The sequence below is a fragment of the Pseudopodoces humilis genome, chromosome 3 (assembly GCF_049639895.1).
Source record: "Pseudopodoces humilis isolate 2021_Gansu_Grassland_sample_001 chromosome 3, ASM4963989v1, whole genome shotgun sequence".
In the NCBI taxonomy this organism is placed as follows: domain Eukaryota; kingdom Metazoa; phylum Chordata; class Aves; order Passeriformes; family Paridae; genus Pseudopodoces; species Pseudopodoces humilis.
In genome coordinates this window covers 109533279-109547331 of record NC_142202.1, presented here as the reverse complement: position 1 = coordinate 109547331, position 14053 = coordinate 109533279, and the positions used below count along the sequence as shown (strand labels likewise).

Sequence of the window (14053 nt, the reverse complement as noted above, 5' to 3'; positions counted from 1 at the left end):
ACTGGGATTTGCTGGAGAAGTGAGGTTTACATAATCAGCCATTTTGCAGGTGATGCAAACCTGAAAGGAGGGGATCCTACACCAGGTGGTTGAGCTGCTGTTCAAAGGGACCTCAACAGGCTGAGGAGATGATCTTTCGAGGTCTCTTCCAATCTGAGATGTTCTGTGATTCTGTGAACATAAACCATAGGAGCAGTTTATGAAGTGTCATGACAGAATATTGACAGAAATGTTAACGGGGATAGGCTGTTGTTCTGAATCATTCCCCCGGGTTCATAGGCAGCTCTTACGCTTGAGTGGGGAGGTGATTCACAAGGTCTGGGTGTATATGAGGCAGAGAGATGACTGACACACACAACAAGATGCAGTCTTTACCTTATGATCACCTGCCTTGAACCTTTTCATTTGGAATGGTTATAATGATTATGCTAATAACACTTGTTTTCTCATACAGCAATTAGAGGTTCCCACTGTAATGTGCTGGACTGTCATATCTGTCAACAAATAAAATAAGACAAGTGTCACTTTGTTCCTCTCCAGTGTAAACAACATAAAAATCACACAAGCTTAGGACAGGTTTGGTTGCACAGCATCCCTGAAGCTCACCTGGTCCAACACCATGTTCAACCTCAAGTCTGTGTTGTAAAAGAGTCAATCCCTCTCTTTTCCCTTTCCAACACAGTAGCCCTTTGCTGGGCTTACTCTGTTAATGCCTTTCTTGAGGCATTCTACTGGGAACTCTAAAACTGGGCACAGCAGTCCCAACACCACTTCAGAATTGCTGAAAAGTGGGTTTAATCATTATTTTCAGCTTGTGCACAATGCAGTGGCTAATCCAGTTCAGTTCATCATTCGTGATGACTCTTGTGCAACTTCTCATAGAATCATTTACATTGGAAAAGACCTCTCAGATCATCCCTGCCCACGGGGGCAGGGTTGGAAGTAAGTGATCTCTAAGGTTTCCAACCCAAACCATTCTATGATCAAGTCCAGCCCCTAATGAATTTTTTTAGAGCTGTTCCCTCGACAATTGGTGTCTCTCAGTCGTTTGCCTTCAGATCTTTTCTGTCAAATCACGGCTCTGGCTTTTTGAGATTCATCTGAATGATAGCCTTTTTATCCAGCATCTGCACTGCTCCCTGCAGTTTGGTGTCAACCCCAAACTTGCTGGCAGTGTGTTCCTCTCCGTGTAATTACAAACCATCAAACCACCCCACTGCCCTTTCATCTGGCAGAGCCAGCAGCAGGGTGCTGCTTTCCCAGGTGTGGAAAGGAAAAGTTCTGAAGGCACAACATGGGGACTCAGGGAGCAGCTGAGGGACCAGGAGGAGGGGAGATCTGAATACAAACAGAAAAGCATCAACATTTGATATAAAAGCAGACAGTGACAGCTGCTCCGGTCAGCAGTTGCTGGAGACTGAACGTGGACAGAAGCAGTCAGTGCACAGGCAAAAACCCTTCTGATCTGGCAGTGTTCCCATCCCATCTCACCCCACGTACCAATACCAAAATAAATACGTGTTTTAATGTTAGAGAACATGATAATATTTTAATCTTTATCCAATATTGATTAAAAATATACATTACAGAAACACCTTTGTATCTTTCTTTGGCTTTTACACTATAGGACCCATGTAAAGAAGCCACAGCATGGACAGGAACTTGGCTCAAGACTTTTTAAACTCCCATGGAAAAATCAATGGGCAAGATTCCATCTGAGTTACAAAAATATCAGTCTGGAGGCATTGTTAATTATTATATAATAATAAGATAATAATAATAATAATAATAATAATAATAATAATAATAATAATAATAATAGTAAACAACAAGTCAGTAGACAGCTGAATTTATTTGCATTGCTGGAGATTGTACCTGGAATCCCCATTGACTGCAAATTTCACATTTAAGATATAATACATCCAAAAATTATTTCAGAGTATTCCATCTCTTCCAGTACAAGAAGTAAGAGGAAATTAAAATGGAACACAAGCAAACAATATCCTTTTTGGATGAATATACTCCTGAAAAATACACTGTTCTATCTGGTTATTACGTGAATTTTGTAATACCTGTGACGTTGAATCACCTTGTCCTATCAGGAAACAGGAGAGCTATAAATCACCCTCCAGTGAAGAATTCCAGCCAATTCCACAACTACCTGGTGAAGAACAGAAGAAACTTCTGATCTTCATGGAAACAACAGGTAGGATTCAGCGTGATTCAGCTTAAATTATTGTGATTTTTTTCATGTATTGAAATACAACCTATCATTAGAAGACTTATTGAAAAATCTAGGACAGTCACAGAAGAGGATTATATTCAGTGAAAAATAAGGATTGTATAGGCAATAGTGTAACACAAGCTAAAACAAAAAGGTAGAGAAAACAGATGAACAATCAAAAATACAGGAAAAGCCACCTGTATCAAGAAAGCAGTGTCTTAGGAAATTATATGTACATAGAGAAAGGGACAGAGAGAGAGCAAAACACATTGAATGAGGTATATATTCAGCTCAGTAAGTTCTATTGGTTCATGTTTCTATCACCACCTACTTTCAGAGTGAGGAAATTACCACCTTGTTTAATTGACTCTTTTCTGCAAAGTGGCTGCTAAGTAGCCTTTGTGCAATAATGCTACACAAGTGCAATGACAGAAACTTTATTCTATTTCAGGTCTTTTTCAAGGATAAAAAAAAAAATTAATTGGGATTTTTTTTGTTTGTAATGGCTATTCAATTAAATGAATAATTTAGGATACACCTTTTAATTTTTTATTTTAGAAGGAGAGATGGGAAAAACACATGAGTTTGCCAAACTCATATGAACTAGGGATGCTAAAGCACCATCTTTCAGTGGCAGATCCCGGTATACAGATGGATTTGCAGGAAAGTCAGTAAGACTTGGCACATGTCCTGATTTATGTTTGATTGAGGGGGAACAGAGGAGGGGGAGAGAGAGACTGATTTTAGGACCGGTGCCTAGAAATTAATGCAGAGCAATTAAATTTACATCTCATAAACTGTAAGCATTTGGTTGAAATCAGTGGGATTGCCAAAAGTATGTTAATATCTTGGAGTGGGAAACCCACTGGGTCTTAAAAAGCATTCCAATGGCATTTTGAAACTTGTATCATGTATTAAATTATCAATTATATTTAATTGTAAGTTAATTCATAGAAAATATTACAGTGAATGGATACTTTGCCCATGCCTCTAAGTTAGCTTCTTCAGCTTGGTTTGCAAAATAGAAAGCTTCACAATTTCAGTGAAGAGTTATTTTTGCTTTAAAATGTGCTTTACGTGCAAAAAGGGTTGTTTTCTATTTGCATCTCATCATATTTTGTACTCAAAAGACATATTTTTGCTTGTAACTTGAGCACAGCTAAAAATAACCCAAATTCTATTTACCATCTAGTTAGAAATTTAGGGAAAAAGCATATTTTTTCATGATATTGGGAGTATAACCTTTTGTTGTTAAACACCTAAGTCAGATAAAGTGCAAAGTTCTGTAATGGCTCTGAGAAATACATGTCAGAGAAGTTAATAAGAAAAAAAATTCTGTGATTCTAAAGCACTTCAAGGAGACACAGGTGATGTCAAAATTAAAAGTAAGGGACATAAAGCAATACTAAGAACAGGAGATGAGTGACTTATTCTGGTTATTTTCCCCTGGATCAACTAGATTTTCCCTCAGACACAAGTGCCTGGAATAAGCCATCCTATTTTGAATGCTGTGAGAGTTTAATTGGACAGATGTGACCAGTCTTTCCAGTTTTTTGGCCTCTGACCTCCAGCTGTCCATAGTCACAGTCCATGGGCTCTGTTGTTTAGCAGAGCTGGAGCAGCATGCCTGCCTAAGGCTGGGCACTGTGGGTCACCCCCAGAGCAAGGTAAGAGGCTGATGAAGAACTGGGGCCTTGCTGTAACACCTGGTAAAGAATAGCTTTTCTTAATCACATGTTCTCCACAAGTACCAGTGTTCTCCAGAGCACACTGTGTTTTATATAAACTGGCTGCCTCGAGGCAAAGAGGATATGAAAGGATCAGCAAACCCTACTGGCCTCTCCCCAAGAATAATTTAAAACTAAAATCAGCAGCCCCTCAAAACCAAACAAGTTAAGCTAATAATACACCTCTGTGGTAACATGCTCATAAATTCCCTTGGAGTGGGAGGCTGGGAAAATTGCCAGAACAAGTAAATTCCACTCTAGTCACCTGCTTGTCTGCCAGAGGTAGGTGAGCAGAAACAAGCTGAATGCAACTCGTGTGGTTGATTGCAGATACCTGAACTTTGCAGTGACCTCCTGGGTCACTGGAGTGGTGCTTTGAGCCTCCCAGGCAAGTGGAGTCTTGGAGTCCAGGGCCTGGTGGATGCTTCTTCAATTGGAATCAGATATTTGTAGAACCACCTGAGTTGGATGGGACCCACCAGAAGCATCAAAGTCCTACTCCTGGCCCTGCAGAGGAAATACCAAGAATCACAGTGTTACAGAAAACTCTAATTTCTGTTGTCATTTCTTATTACTTGTAATATAACCAAGACTTGTCTTGAAACAGATAATACCAAAAAAAGCTTCCTGAAACAGGTCTTTCCCAGTTCTGCCCCAGCTCACATGCAAGATTTCACAGTGCTGGTCATCAATCTTTCAGTGGGTTTTGAATCCTGATTCCTACCCAACTGTAAAGATCACATGGACTCAGTGTCTAATTCCCATTTCAACCAGAGCACTCCAGTCAGAGCAGACAGAGGGGAGCAGGGGAATTTTCAGACTCATCTAGACACAGGAACAAGCTAAGAGCAGCATCCCATCCCATCCCATCCTGCAGTTTGAAACTGAGCAATAGCCTTCCTGCAGGAAGGGCAGCAAAAATTCCTGTGAATACCTGTGGAGATATTCCATCAGCTACATCAGGAAGTATGAGATGTTAAAAGCAGTTGGTTCATAGAAATTTGGAAATTAAGAGGAGAAATTAATTTTATTATTTTAGTGCTAAAAGTGGATGGGAAGGAAGGAAGGAAGGAAGTTGAGCAAAAGCCAGCAAACACTCAGGAGAAAAATGTATTTTGTATTCAGAGAAAAGAAAGCTCTGTAAAAATAAATTAATTCCTCATTCTCACCTTTTCAGAGATGATTCTGCCAGTGGTGTTCCTGTGTTTCACAGCTGTGCTGCCTCCCTCCACTGGACAGGTAGAATACATTTCTCTTGTTTGTAAAATTTGGGTGGGCCCTGAGGCACCTGTAGACCCACAGAATATGTCTTTTCCTATGCACACCAAACACATGCAGGAAGAGTCTGATGAGGTATTTCAGATCTGGAAAGCATTTACCCTTGAAGTATTAGATATTTAGGATCTGGAAAGCATTTCTCCTTGAAGTCTGCTTCATTTCAAAGCAGTTGTCTAGTTCCACATTTGCACAAAATAAACATCTAAAGCTTCGCCATTACTCATAAGTTGGGTCAGAGATAAATGCATTTTCCAGAAGTTTCCATAGACAAATCCAGTAATCAGAACCTCCTAAACATCCAGCACTTTTCCCATTAATTCCATAGAGGTTTACAGATATAATTTACTTACCTCTCTCCCTTTTTCTCCTTACAGGTCCTGAGGTATTGCCTCTCCCTTTGCTCAGAGTCCCATCTGCTCACCCCTCTGATTTCCCTCAATCAGCTAAATTAACACCCTAAATGCACACACAGAGTGGTTCCTCCCAACCCAAACTTAGCCTGAAATCTGTAGTTTGCTGCTTCTGCATCAGAAACACTGGATGTGACCGATGCCTTGCCTGCATTTCCCCCCAGTCCTTCAATTTCTTCTCTCAGTGCTACAGTCTAGACTAGTTGGGAATGGATCTAAAGAGCAGGCTGAGTTCCTCACATGGCTATTTTTTAATTAGAGAATATATGAAAAGCATGAGAAATTTTATCAGTTATGGCAGAATTGGAAAAAATATATGGCATGAAAGATATAAACATTTCTGCTCAATGGGATATCCTGATGAAGTACCACAAGAGGCCTGAGGTGATCCTGTTATTAAACAGATTTCTTCAATAGAAAAACATTCATAGGGATGTTCAAAACTAGAAAAGAAACACATCATAAACAAAATTCACACATGCAGATGATTTTTAGATCCTCTTTCCACAAAACCTCATTAGGAAATTGTAATATTGGTAAATAAGTCTCGTTGTGTTGCCTAACTGCTAAACTCTACACCCTGGAACCACCGAAATGCTGCTCCACATGGACACAGCTCTGGAGACAGGAGACAAAGCACACCACAGTCCTTCTTCCCCCCCATGTATTATCTCCTTAGCTGATAATAAAATTTTGGTATTTTAATATTTCCTACACAGGATGCAGGATTTAGTTACATTCAAATAAAACAGAAATACATCTTCTTTTGTTTTTTTTTTTTTTTCAATTTAGGAAGCTGAAGCTCTCAGTGCTCTGTCAAGCAGCAGAGCAGAGAAGCAAAAGCTGATTGTTGACAGACATAATGCCCTCAGGAGAGGAGTAAAACCAACTGCCAGCAACATGATGAAGATGGTAAGTTGTGTGCTGTAAATCTATTTTTAATGAGTAGTGGGCTCTGTGAGAGAGACAAGACTGTATGCAGGGTCAGATTATTTTATTTAGCCACAGATTCCTTCTCCAGACCTTTCCTAAGGACTGAGCACAATCAGAACCAAGAGAAACATAAGGCTGGGCAGGTGGAAGAAACAAATTCTGAAAATTCGGTGGCATATCAACAGCAAAGTCTCTTTGGAAGTAAAATTAGAAGGAGAAGAAAGATCCATAGCATAATTAATTTCTTTCTGATGCATTCTTCATCAGGCTTCACAGTTTCTATTCCCTTGGTGCACAGTAATTTTGCTCCTACCTCTCCCCTCAAAAAAATAAGATGAAAAGGATTTTGCATTTGACTTTTTTCTTATTTAAATGTAATTTCTAAATGCTGTTCCTTCATGAGGGGTTATTCATAGGTATGTGACAGATATTTTCTTCTTCCATTAAGGAATGGTGTCCTCCAGCTGCAGAGAATGCCCAAAATTGGGCCAATCAATGTACTTTGATGCACAGTCCCCCTAATCTGAGGAGAACCAGTAAGTGAAGCATGAGTGGAACTGAAGAGTGTCACACATTATTGATGTGACCAGTTTGGGGTTTTGCTTTCTGGGGGGAAATAAGATGCAATTTTAATTCCATATTGATTTTTTTTTTTTTTTGTCATGTGACAAAGGGAAATTTCTAGGTAGAAATCTGCCCAGTGAGTGAGAAAAGTTCAATCCTATTTTCTTCCCAGTTTTACATAGCTATATCCCATTTTCTATAGCAGATAAAAAAACTATATCACAATGATAAATATTCTCCTAAAACACCCACCAGAAAAAAGCAAATCTAGAGATCTAGAGCCAGTTTAGTGCAGAAACCTGTTTACATGTGCTGGTTTGAAATGTCTGGGAAGAAAGGGGCAAAAGTGTAAAACTGGCTGGTGGTGCTGAGCACAGCATCTCAGACCAGACTTAGAGTTTTTAAATCATCTGGAAATTTGCAATCTAAACCTGTCTTTGAGGTTCAGATTAACACTTCAGTCAGACACTGGATATTGAATTTACAGCTGTACCATGTTAACAGCCCAATGTGCTGTTGACTGACTTTTGCCCACACCATGCCTAAGATGTAGACATTTATCAATATTTTGTCAATATTTTCTCCTAAAATCCAAATCCTCTGGTTTTTTTCCAGGATGAATCCCATTTGAGGACCAAAGCAGTGGGGTTAGACCTGAATAAAAGCAGTAGATAAGGGTAGTATAGACTTCTTGTGTTGCAGGAGTAAAATTTGGATTATTGGGCTTTTCCCAAGATTACTGGACCATGAACTGGGTAATGATTATTACTTATTATTTGGATATATGATTATTTGGAAGTTGGCAACTTCCAAATACAGAATGTCTGCCAAGAACCAGCCACCAGCCAAACCAGCCATGCTTCAAACTGGTCAAGTGACACCTTCAGTATTTACAAAGGGTGATGTCACTCAGCTGGAATAAAAAAACCAAACATCTTGCTTCCCCATTTAGGATGGGAATTTCTATGGAAATCATCCCACCTTCTGCTGGTTTGTTTTGTTGGAGTTTTTTTCTCTGTGTGTATTTCTCCATGCACTTCTCAGCCCCATTGTTTTTTCAGATGTACTTTGTGGTGAAAATCTCTTCATGTCCTCTGCCCCGTTCTCATGGGCAGATGTTCTTCAGGCCTGGTACAATGAGAAGAAAAATTTTGAATATGGAATTGGGGCAAAAACAAAAGGTGCTATGTTTGGCCATTACACTCAGGTAGATGTATTTTATGTATATATATATATTTATATATATATATATATATTTCAGGCTGAAGGAATAAATGTTAGCTAAGCAAGTTTTACCCTCTCAGCTTTACAGGAAATAAATAAAATGGAGACATGAAAGTTATTCCAACCAAACATTTATGAAAACTTTCAAGGGAACAGAATTAGAATGAAAATAAGAGGTGAAGTAACACTATTAAAATGAAAATAACAGTCTAGGAGTATGTAGGAGTAATGAGTAAAGATACTGATATTTCAAGACTTCAGGAAGTAACATCCTATTTTTTATTTGTTAAACTAATTTGTTTAACATCTGAAAATTGCCCAGACACTGGAAATACAGGATTATTAAAGTATCAGCAAGGAAATATAAATAGTTTTGTTACAGTCAACAGAGTTCTTTTGACTCAGAGGAGTTGGACAATGACTTGTCCTAAACTTCTACAGTACCTGCACAAAGCACAGGATACAAAATTTTACATCATCATTCCTACATTAACAATTTCAATTGAATGAAGACATAAATACAAAATCAAAGGTTTTATAAACATGTGTCCTGAATTATTATTGTTATAGCCCCAATATTCTTTGGTTGAATAGGGGTGAAAACAGATTTTCAGTAAAATGGGGCTCATATTTTTACTATAAAAGGTAAATAAAGTGACTTAACGTCATTGCAAACATTTCTGTAATGCATATTGTATTTAAATTATTTTCAAATATATATTTTTCATACTCACATGATTTTTATTCTTATACCTACAGATGGTTTGGCACAATTCCTATAAAATTGGATGTGGTTTTGCTTTCTGCAGCAACGCTACGTACAGTTACTTTTACGTCTGCCAGTACTGCCCTGCGTACGTATTGATTCTGATTTTGGTTCTTCTTACATTATCAAAATTAGTCAGGACTTGGTGAAATTTGTAACAGAGAACATCACCAATATCTGAGAAAGGGTTTTGAAGCCTGTATTAGGAATATAAAAAGACAGAAACTTATTCATGAAAAGAGTTGTCAAACAAGAAAATGCATAAAATACATAAAAGGGACACTGATTTTTAGATTAAATATCACTTGCCTAAAAATCCTAATTTTCATAATAGTTAATTAGAAATAAATATTTTGCACTTTCTACTTGAAATCTCGGTTCAGAAAGGCATGCCAATATGTACAGTACAGTGAAGTCTATAATTAATACCAAAAAACCTTAATAGGAATGTTAAGGTAAAGTGATGATTTCAAATAGTGCCTAAAATTAATTTCCACATTCACAGTATCTTGTTGTGAGTTGACCTTGACTGACCATCAGTAGCTCACCCAGACTCTCTGAGTCCTCCTCAACAGCACAGAGTAATTAAAAAATATAGCAAAAAGTTCATGAGTCAGGATGAGGTCAGGGGAGTTCACTCACCAGTTACTGTCATGGAAAAAAAGGGTTCAGTTTGGGAAGATTAACTTAATTTATCACTAACCAAATCAGACTAGGATAATAAGAAGTAAAATCAAATCTAAAGCACCTTCTAGTAGCCTCTGCCTTCTTTCCAAGCTCAGCTTGACTCCCAGTTTTCTCTACCTCCTCCCACTCAGCAGCACAATGGGATGGAACTGGGAGCTCTGGTCAGTTCATCTCATGCCATTTCTGCCAATCCTTCCTCCCCATGCTCTTCCCCCACTCCCTTGTGGGGTCCTGCTCACAGAGGACAGTTCTCCATGAAGTTCATTTTGGTCCTTCCCACAGGCTGCAGCTCTTCCTAAACTTGTCCAGCATGGATTCCTTCCGTGCTTCCATTCCTTCAGGATCAGACAGCTGCAACATGTGTCCTCCACAGGGTCACAAGTCCAGTCAGGAGCCTGATCCAGTGAGGGCTTCCCATGGGATCACAGCCTCCTTCAGGCATCCTCCTGCTCCAGTGTGGGTCCTCCACAGGTTGCAGGTGGATCTTTCCATCCCCATGGACATCCATGGGCTGCAGGGGCACAGCTGCCTCTCCATGGGCTGCACCAGGGAATCTCAGCTCCAGTGCCTCTGGGAGGGGACCTCCTGCCTCTCCTTCTGCACTGACCTGGGTGTCTGCAGAGTGGTTTCTCTCATATATTCTCACTCCTTTCTTCTGGCTGTTGTTGCATGCAGAATTCACCCTCCCTTGAATGTGTTATCACAGAGCCACTCTCACCATCACATGGGTCCAACTTGGAGCTGGCCAACATTGGCCCTGTGTGGAATAGAGACAGCCTCTGGTGTCTTCTGAGAAAAGCCATCCCTCTAAATTCCTCACCCTCCAAATTCCTTCCCCTCCCTGCCCACTGCCAAAGCATTTCCAAACAAACCCAGCACACATGTGAAAATTGATTGGCATATAACCAGAGTGTAAATGTAACAGTAAGTTGCATAAGTAACTGAGTGTAAATCTAAACATCTTTATAACTTAGTTTTCCTCTCAGATATGGTGTAGTGATTTCATAGCTGATGTTGGCAATGTTGATGTTTCAGGGGAAACCTAATAAGTTCAATGAAGACACCCTACAAGGAAGGAGAGCCCTGCGGGGATTGCCCCAATGCTTGTGAGGATGGATTATGCAGTAAGTTCCAGACATTTTAATTGTGACCTGGGTAAAGTGATATTAAAAAAAAAAAACCTAAACAATTAATTTATGCAAACTGATTTTTTTAAAAAAATATTTGCTGAAATACTAGGCCAGAATCACTATCAGGGAATCTCATTTCTTCTTTACCTATGTGAGATAACACTTTTCCATGATCGGGAGAGATCAATCTCATCCTTGAACCAAAGAAATTCTAGGGAAGGAGGGGACTTCTTTACCTTTTTTTTTTTCCTTCTTCATCCTCTTAACAATAGTGGCAGATCAAATGGAAGTAGCAACACACTTGATAGGAGCAAGTGGCAAACCTGAGCTTTTAGAATTCTAATAGGAAATAGAAACATATGGGCTGACACCAACAATGCAAGAATTACTTCTTGTCTTCTGTTATGGAATTAACGAAATTCTCACCACAAGTTTTAGCATAAAGAAAGAGAGCTTTAGAACTCCTTTATGGTTAAGTGAGAAGTTTCCTTGAGAGAGCCATGTAGTTTCTATGTGTGTCTAAATTAGAGGTTTGGATGCTGCTGGGGAGTAAATGGCAAGAGAGAGGAAAACATTAGAGAGAAAATAATGTTGATGAATGTTTATTCTGAAAGAAGATGTTGTGGGTTTTCACTTCCCACTCATGATTCATTTTGTGTTTCAAATCATTTTCAGCCAACCCTTGAAAGTTTGAAGATGCTTTTTTCCAACACTCCTGGCAAAGCGTCCAGGATGTACCCAGAGCTTTGTCAAGGCCACTTCTCTGCTCTTGTCAATTCAAAACTGGAATAAAATAACAGGCTCAATTTTTACCTTCCTGGACATCCATCTCCTTAATGAATTCTTCCACAAACATTGATTTCATCCTGCCTCTGTAACATGTGCAGAAGGACTGACTTGAGTACAGTGACTCACACAAGAAAAATCTGTAGGATGATGTATATATTCTATTTATATAATGGTCCAGAATATGGTAGAAATCTTAATTTAAATTTGTTGTTTGTTTGCCAGATATATTTAATTATTAGCTTTTCTTATCCTTCTTTTCCCAAAATGTTATCTAATAAACATTTTTTAAAGGTCTGTGGTTCCATATGTTTATTATGTTCTTGGCATAGTGGATAGTGCTTGGTCATGTAACTACTTTTAACTTGATTGAAAATTTAAACTATTGTACTGTTAACAGGACCACAAGATAAACAGGATTGCTTGAAATATGTAATTCTTAAAAGAAATTAGGAGGGCAGAGCAGTTTCCTCTAGATCTATTCTGGTTTAGAATCTGTTGCTGGCATATGTTCTACTGTAAAATGCTCAGTTGTGAAAAAACACAAAAAATACCCCAAAGAAACAAACTAAATGTAGTTAATTTAAATTAAGACTCCTGTTTGTAGTGCAAGATTGCATTTAAATACAGGTAACTAAACCTGCCTTGTAAAGAAAAAGGAGTGTCTGAGAAAAGGGCTTAATTCACAACAACAGATAATCAAAAGGGGGAAGGTCCCTGCATTTGGAAACTTTGTTTTTCATAACAAGTAGACATGTGTTCCAAAATTTTTTTATATCTTCTTTTGCTGTATCAGTCTCTAAACTAATCATTCTTCACTGACCAGTTCATCATAATTTTCATTCTTTCTTATTACCAAGAAATAAAATTCTCTAAACTTCACCATCATTGTGACTTTTTTAGCATTAAGTGTTGAGGGGAGCCTAAATATTTATCAGCATGAGCAGAAACAGGTCTTGTGAAAAGATTTCCTAGGCAAAAACAGAAGTCAGGCGAGCAACTCTCCATCCTTTTCAGACTCCCTTTCAGAGAGAAATAACAAATAGCATAAATAACCTGCAGTCCCCACTCTGTGACCTTTGGGAAACAGGTGTTCTTCTGTGCAGTCAACAATGGGGCTAAATTTTATTTCAGTCTCACCTTAAAAAGTTTGCACATTCCAGTCCCCTTTTAGTAAGGAAGTTGCTGTCATAATTAAGATTTCAAGTCCCAGAGTCCTTTGCACAGAATAATTTCATCACACATTTCTGCCTCCTTCATTCCAGTGGCATTTCTTCTAGTGTGAAAGACAAGTATTAAGTTAAATGTTCCATTTCACAACTCAAAGTGCTTATTATTTAGGTTGTTTTTTTCTTCTTGTTCATCTCCACCACTTTTCCATGGCACACTGCCCTCTCAGCTGTAGACAACTCTAAAAGAAGATTAAGCAATGCCAGGGCATAGGTGTGAGTGCTGGAACTTGACTTATTATGCACTGAAATAATTAGCATAGGTCTAAGTAAGAATTATTATATTGTAATTGTTAACCAGTGTCATCAATAAGGAAGTGGGCAGAACCATTACCCTCACTCATGAAAAAATCCTTTATCTCAAGAAGTGGCTTGAGAAGTCGTAGAATCATTAAGGTTGGAGAAGACCTCTAAGATCATTGAGTCCAAAAATTTACATATCACTACCAGGTCCACCACTAAACCATGTCCCTAAGAACCAGAGGTGCATATTTCTTGAGCACTTACAGGGATGCTGATTCCAACACCCCCCTGGGCAGCCTGTTCCAATGCTTGACAATCCTTCTGTGAAGAAATTTTTTGCCAATATCCAATCTAAACCTCCTTTGGCACAGCTTGAAGCCATTTCCTCTTGTCCTCTTGTTTGTTACCTGGGAGCAGAGACCGACCCCATGTGATTACAGTCTCTTTATAGGGAGTTGTAAAGAGTGAGAAGGTCCCCCCTGAGCCTTCTTTTCTCCAATTTGAGCCCCCTCAGCTCCCTCAGCTGCTCCCCATCAGAGCTGTGCTCCAGACCCTTCCCCAGCTCTGTTCCCTTCTCCAGCCCTTCAGTGTCCTTCCTGTAGTGATTTCTGCTACCTTCCACTGCAACCTGAACCAAAAGAACTCATTTCTCAGTCACTCATAAGAGCAAAAAAGTGTAATAAGGTAAAAATCAATCATCACACATCTTACCCAGAGCATAAAGGTCAATAAGCTTAATTTAGATCTCCAGGAAGATAATGGAAAAAATTTTTACTTGTCATTTTGTAACCGGTAGAGTATTAAATATCAGCATGGATCCTTCATGAACTGATCTTGCTAAAACAAGCTCTC

The 14053-nt window shown here is 38.9% G+C and overlaps 1 protein-coding gene across 1 annotated transcript; it reads left to right on the top strand.

Annotated features, from left to right (window-relative positions):
* The first annotated feature begins 2161 nt into the window (after window positions 1–2161).
* Window positions 2162–12026, top strand: LOC148184723 (cysteine-rich venom protein kaouthin-2-like). The gene is made up of 8 exons (XM_088053549.1): window positions 2162–2206; window positions 5129–5190; window positions 6432–6551; window positions 7021–7108; window positions 8198–8343; window positions 9120–9214; window positions 10849–10937; window positions 11619–12026. Exons 1-8 carry the CDS (start codon window positions 2194–2196, stop codon window positions 11627–11629), a joined length of 624 nt encoding a protein of 207 aa, XP_087909675.1. The 5' UTR covers window positions 2162–2193; the 3' UTR covers window positions 11630–12026.
* Window positions 12027–14053: the final 2027 nt, after the last annotated feature.

Coding starts and splice junctions, on each gene's coding strand:
- LOC148184723 (XM_088053549.1), top strand. Junction 5,191..6,431: donor TGCCTCCCTCCACTGGACAG/GTAGAATACATT, acceptor TTTTCAATTTAG/GAAGCTGAAGCTCTCAGTGC. Junction 7,109..8,197: donor CCCTAATCTGAGGAGAACCA/GTAAGTGAAGCA, acceptor TTGTTTTTTCAG/ATGTACTTTGTGGTGAAAAT.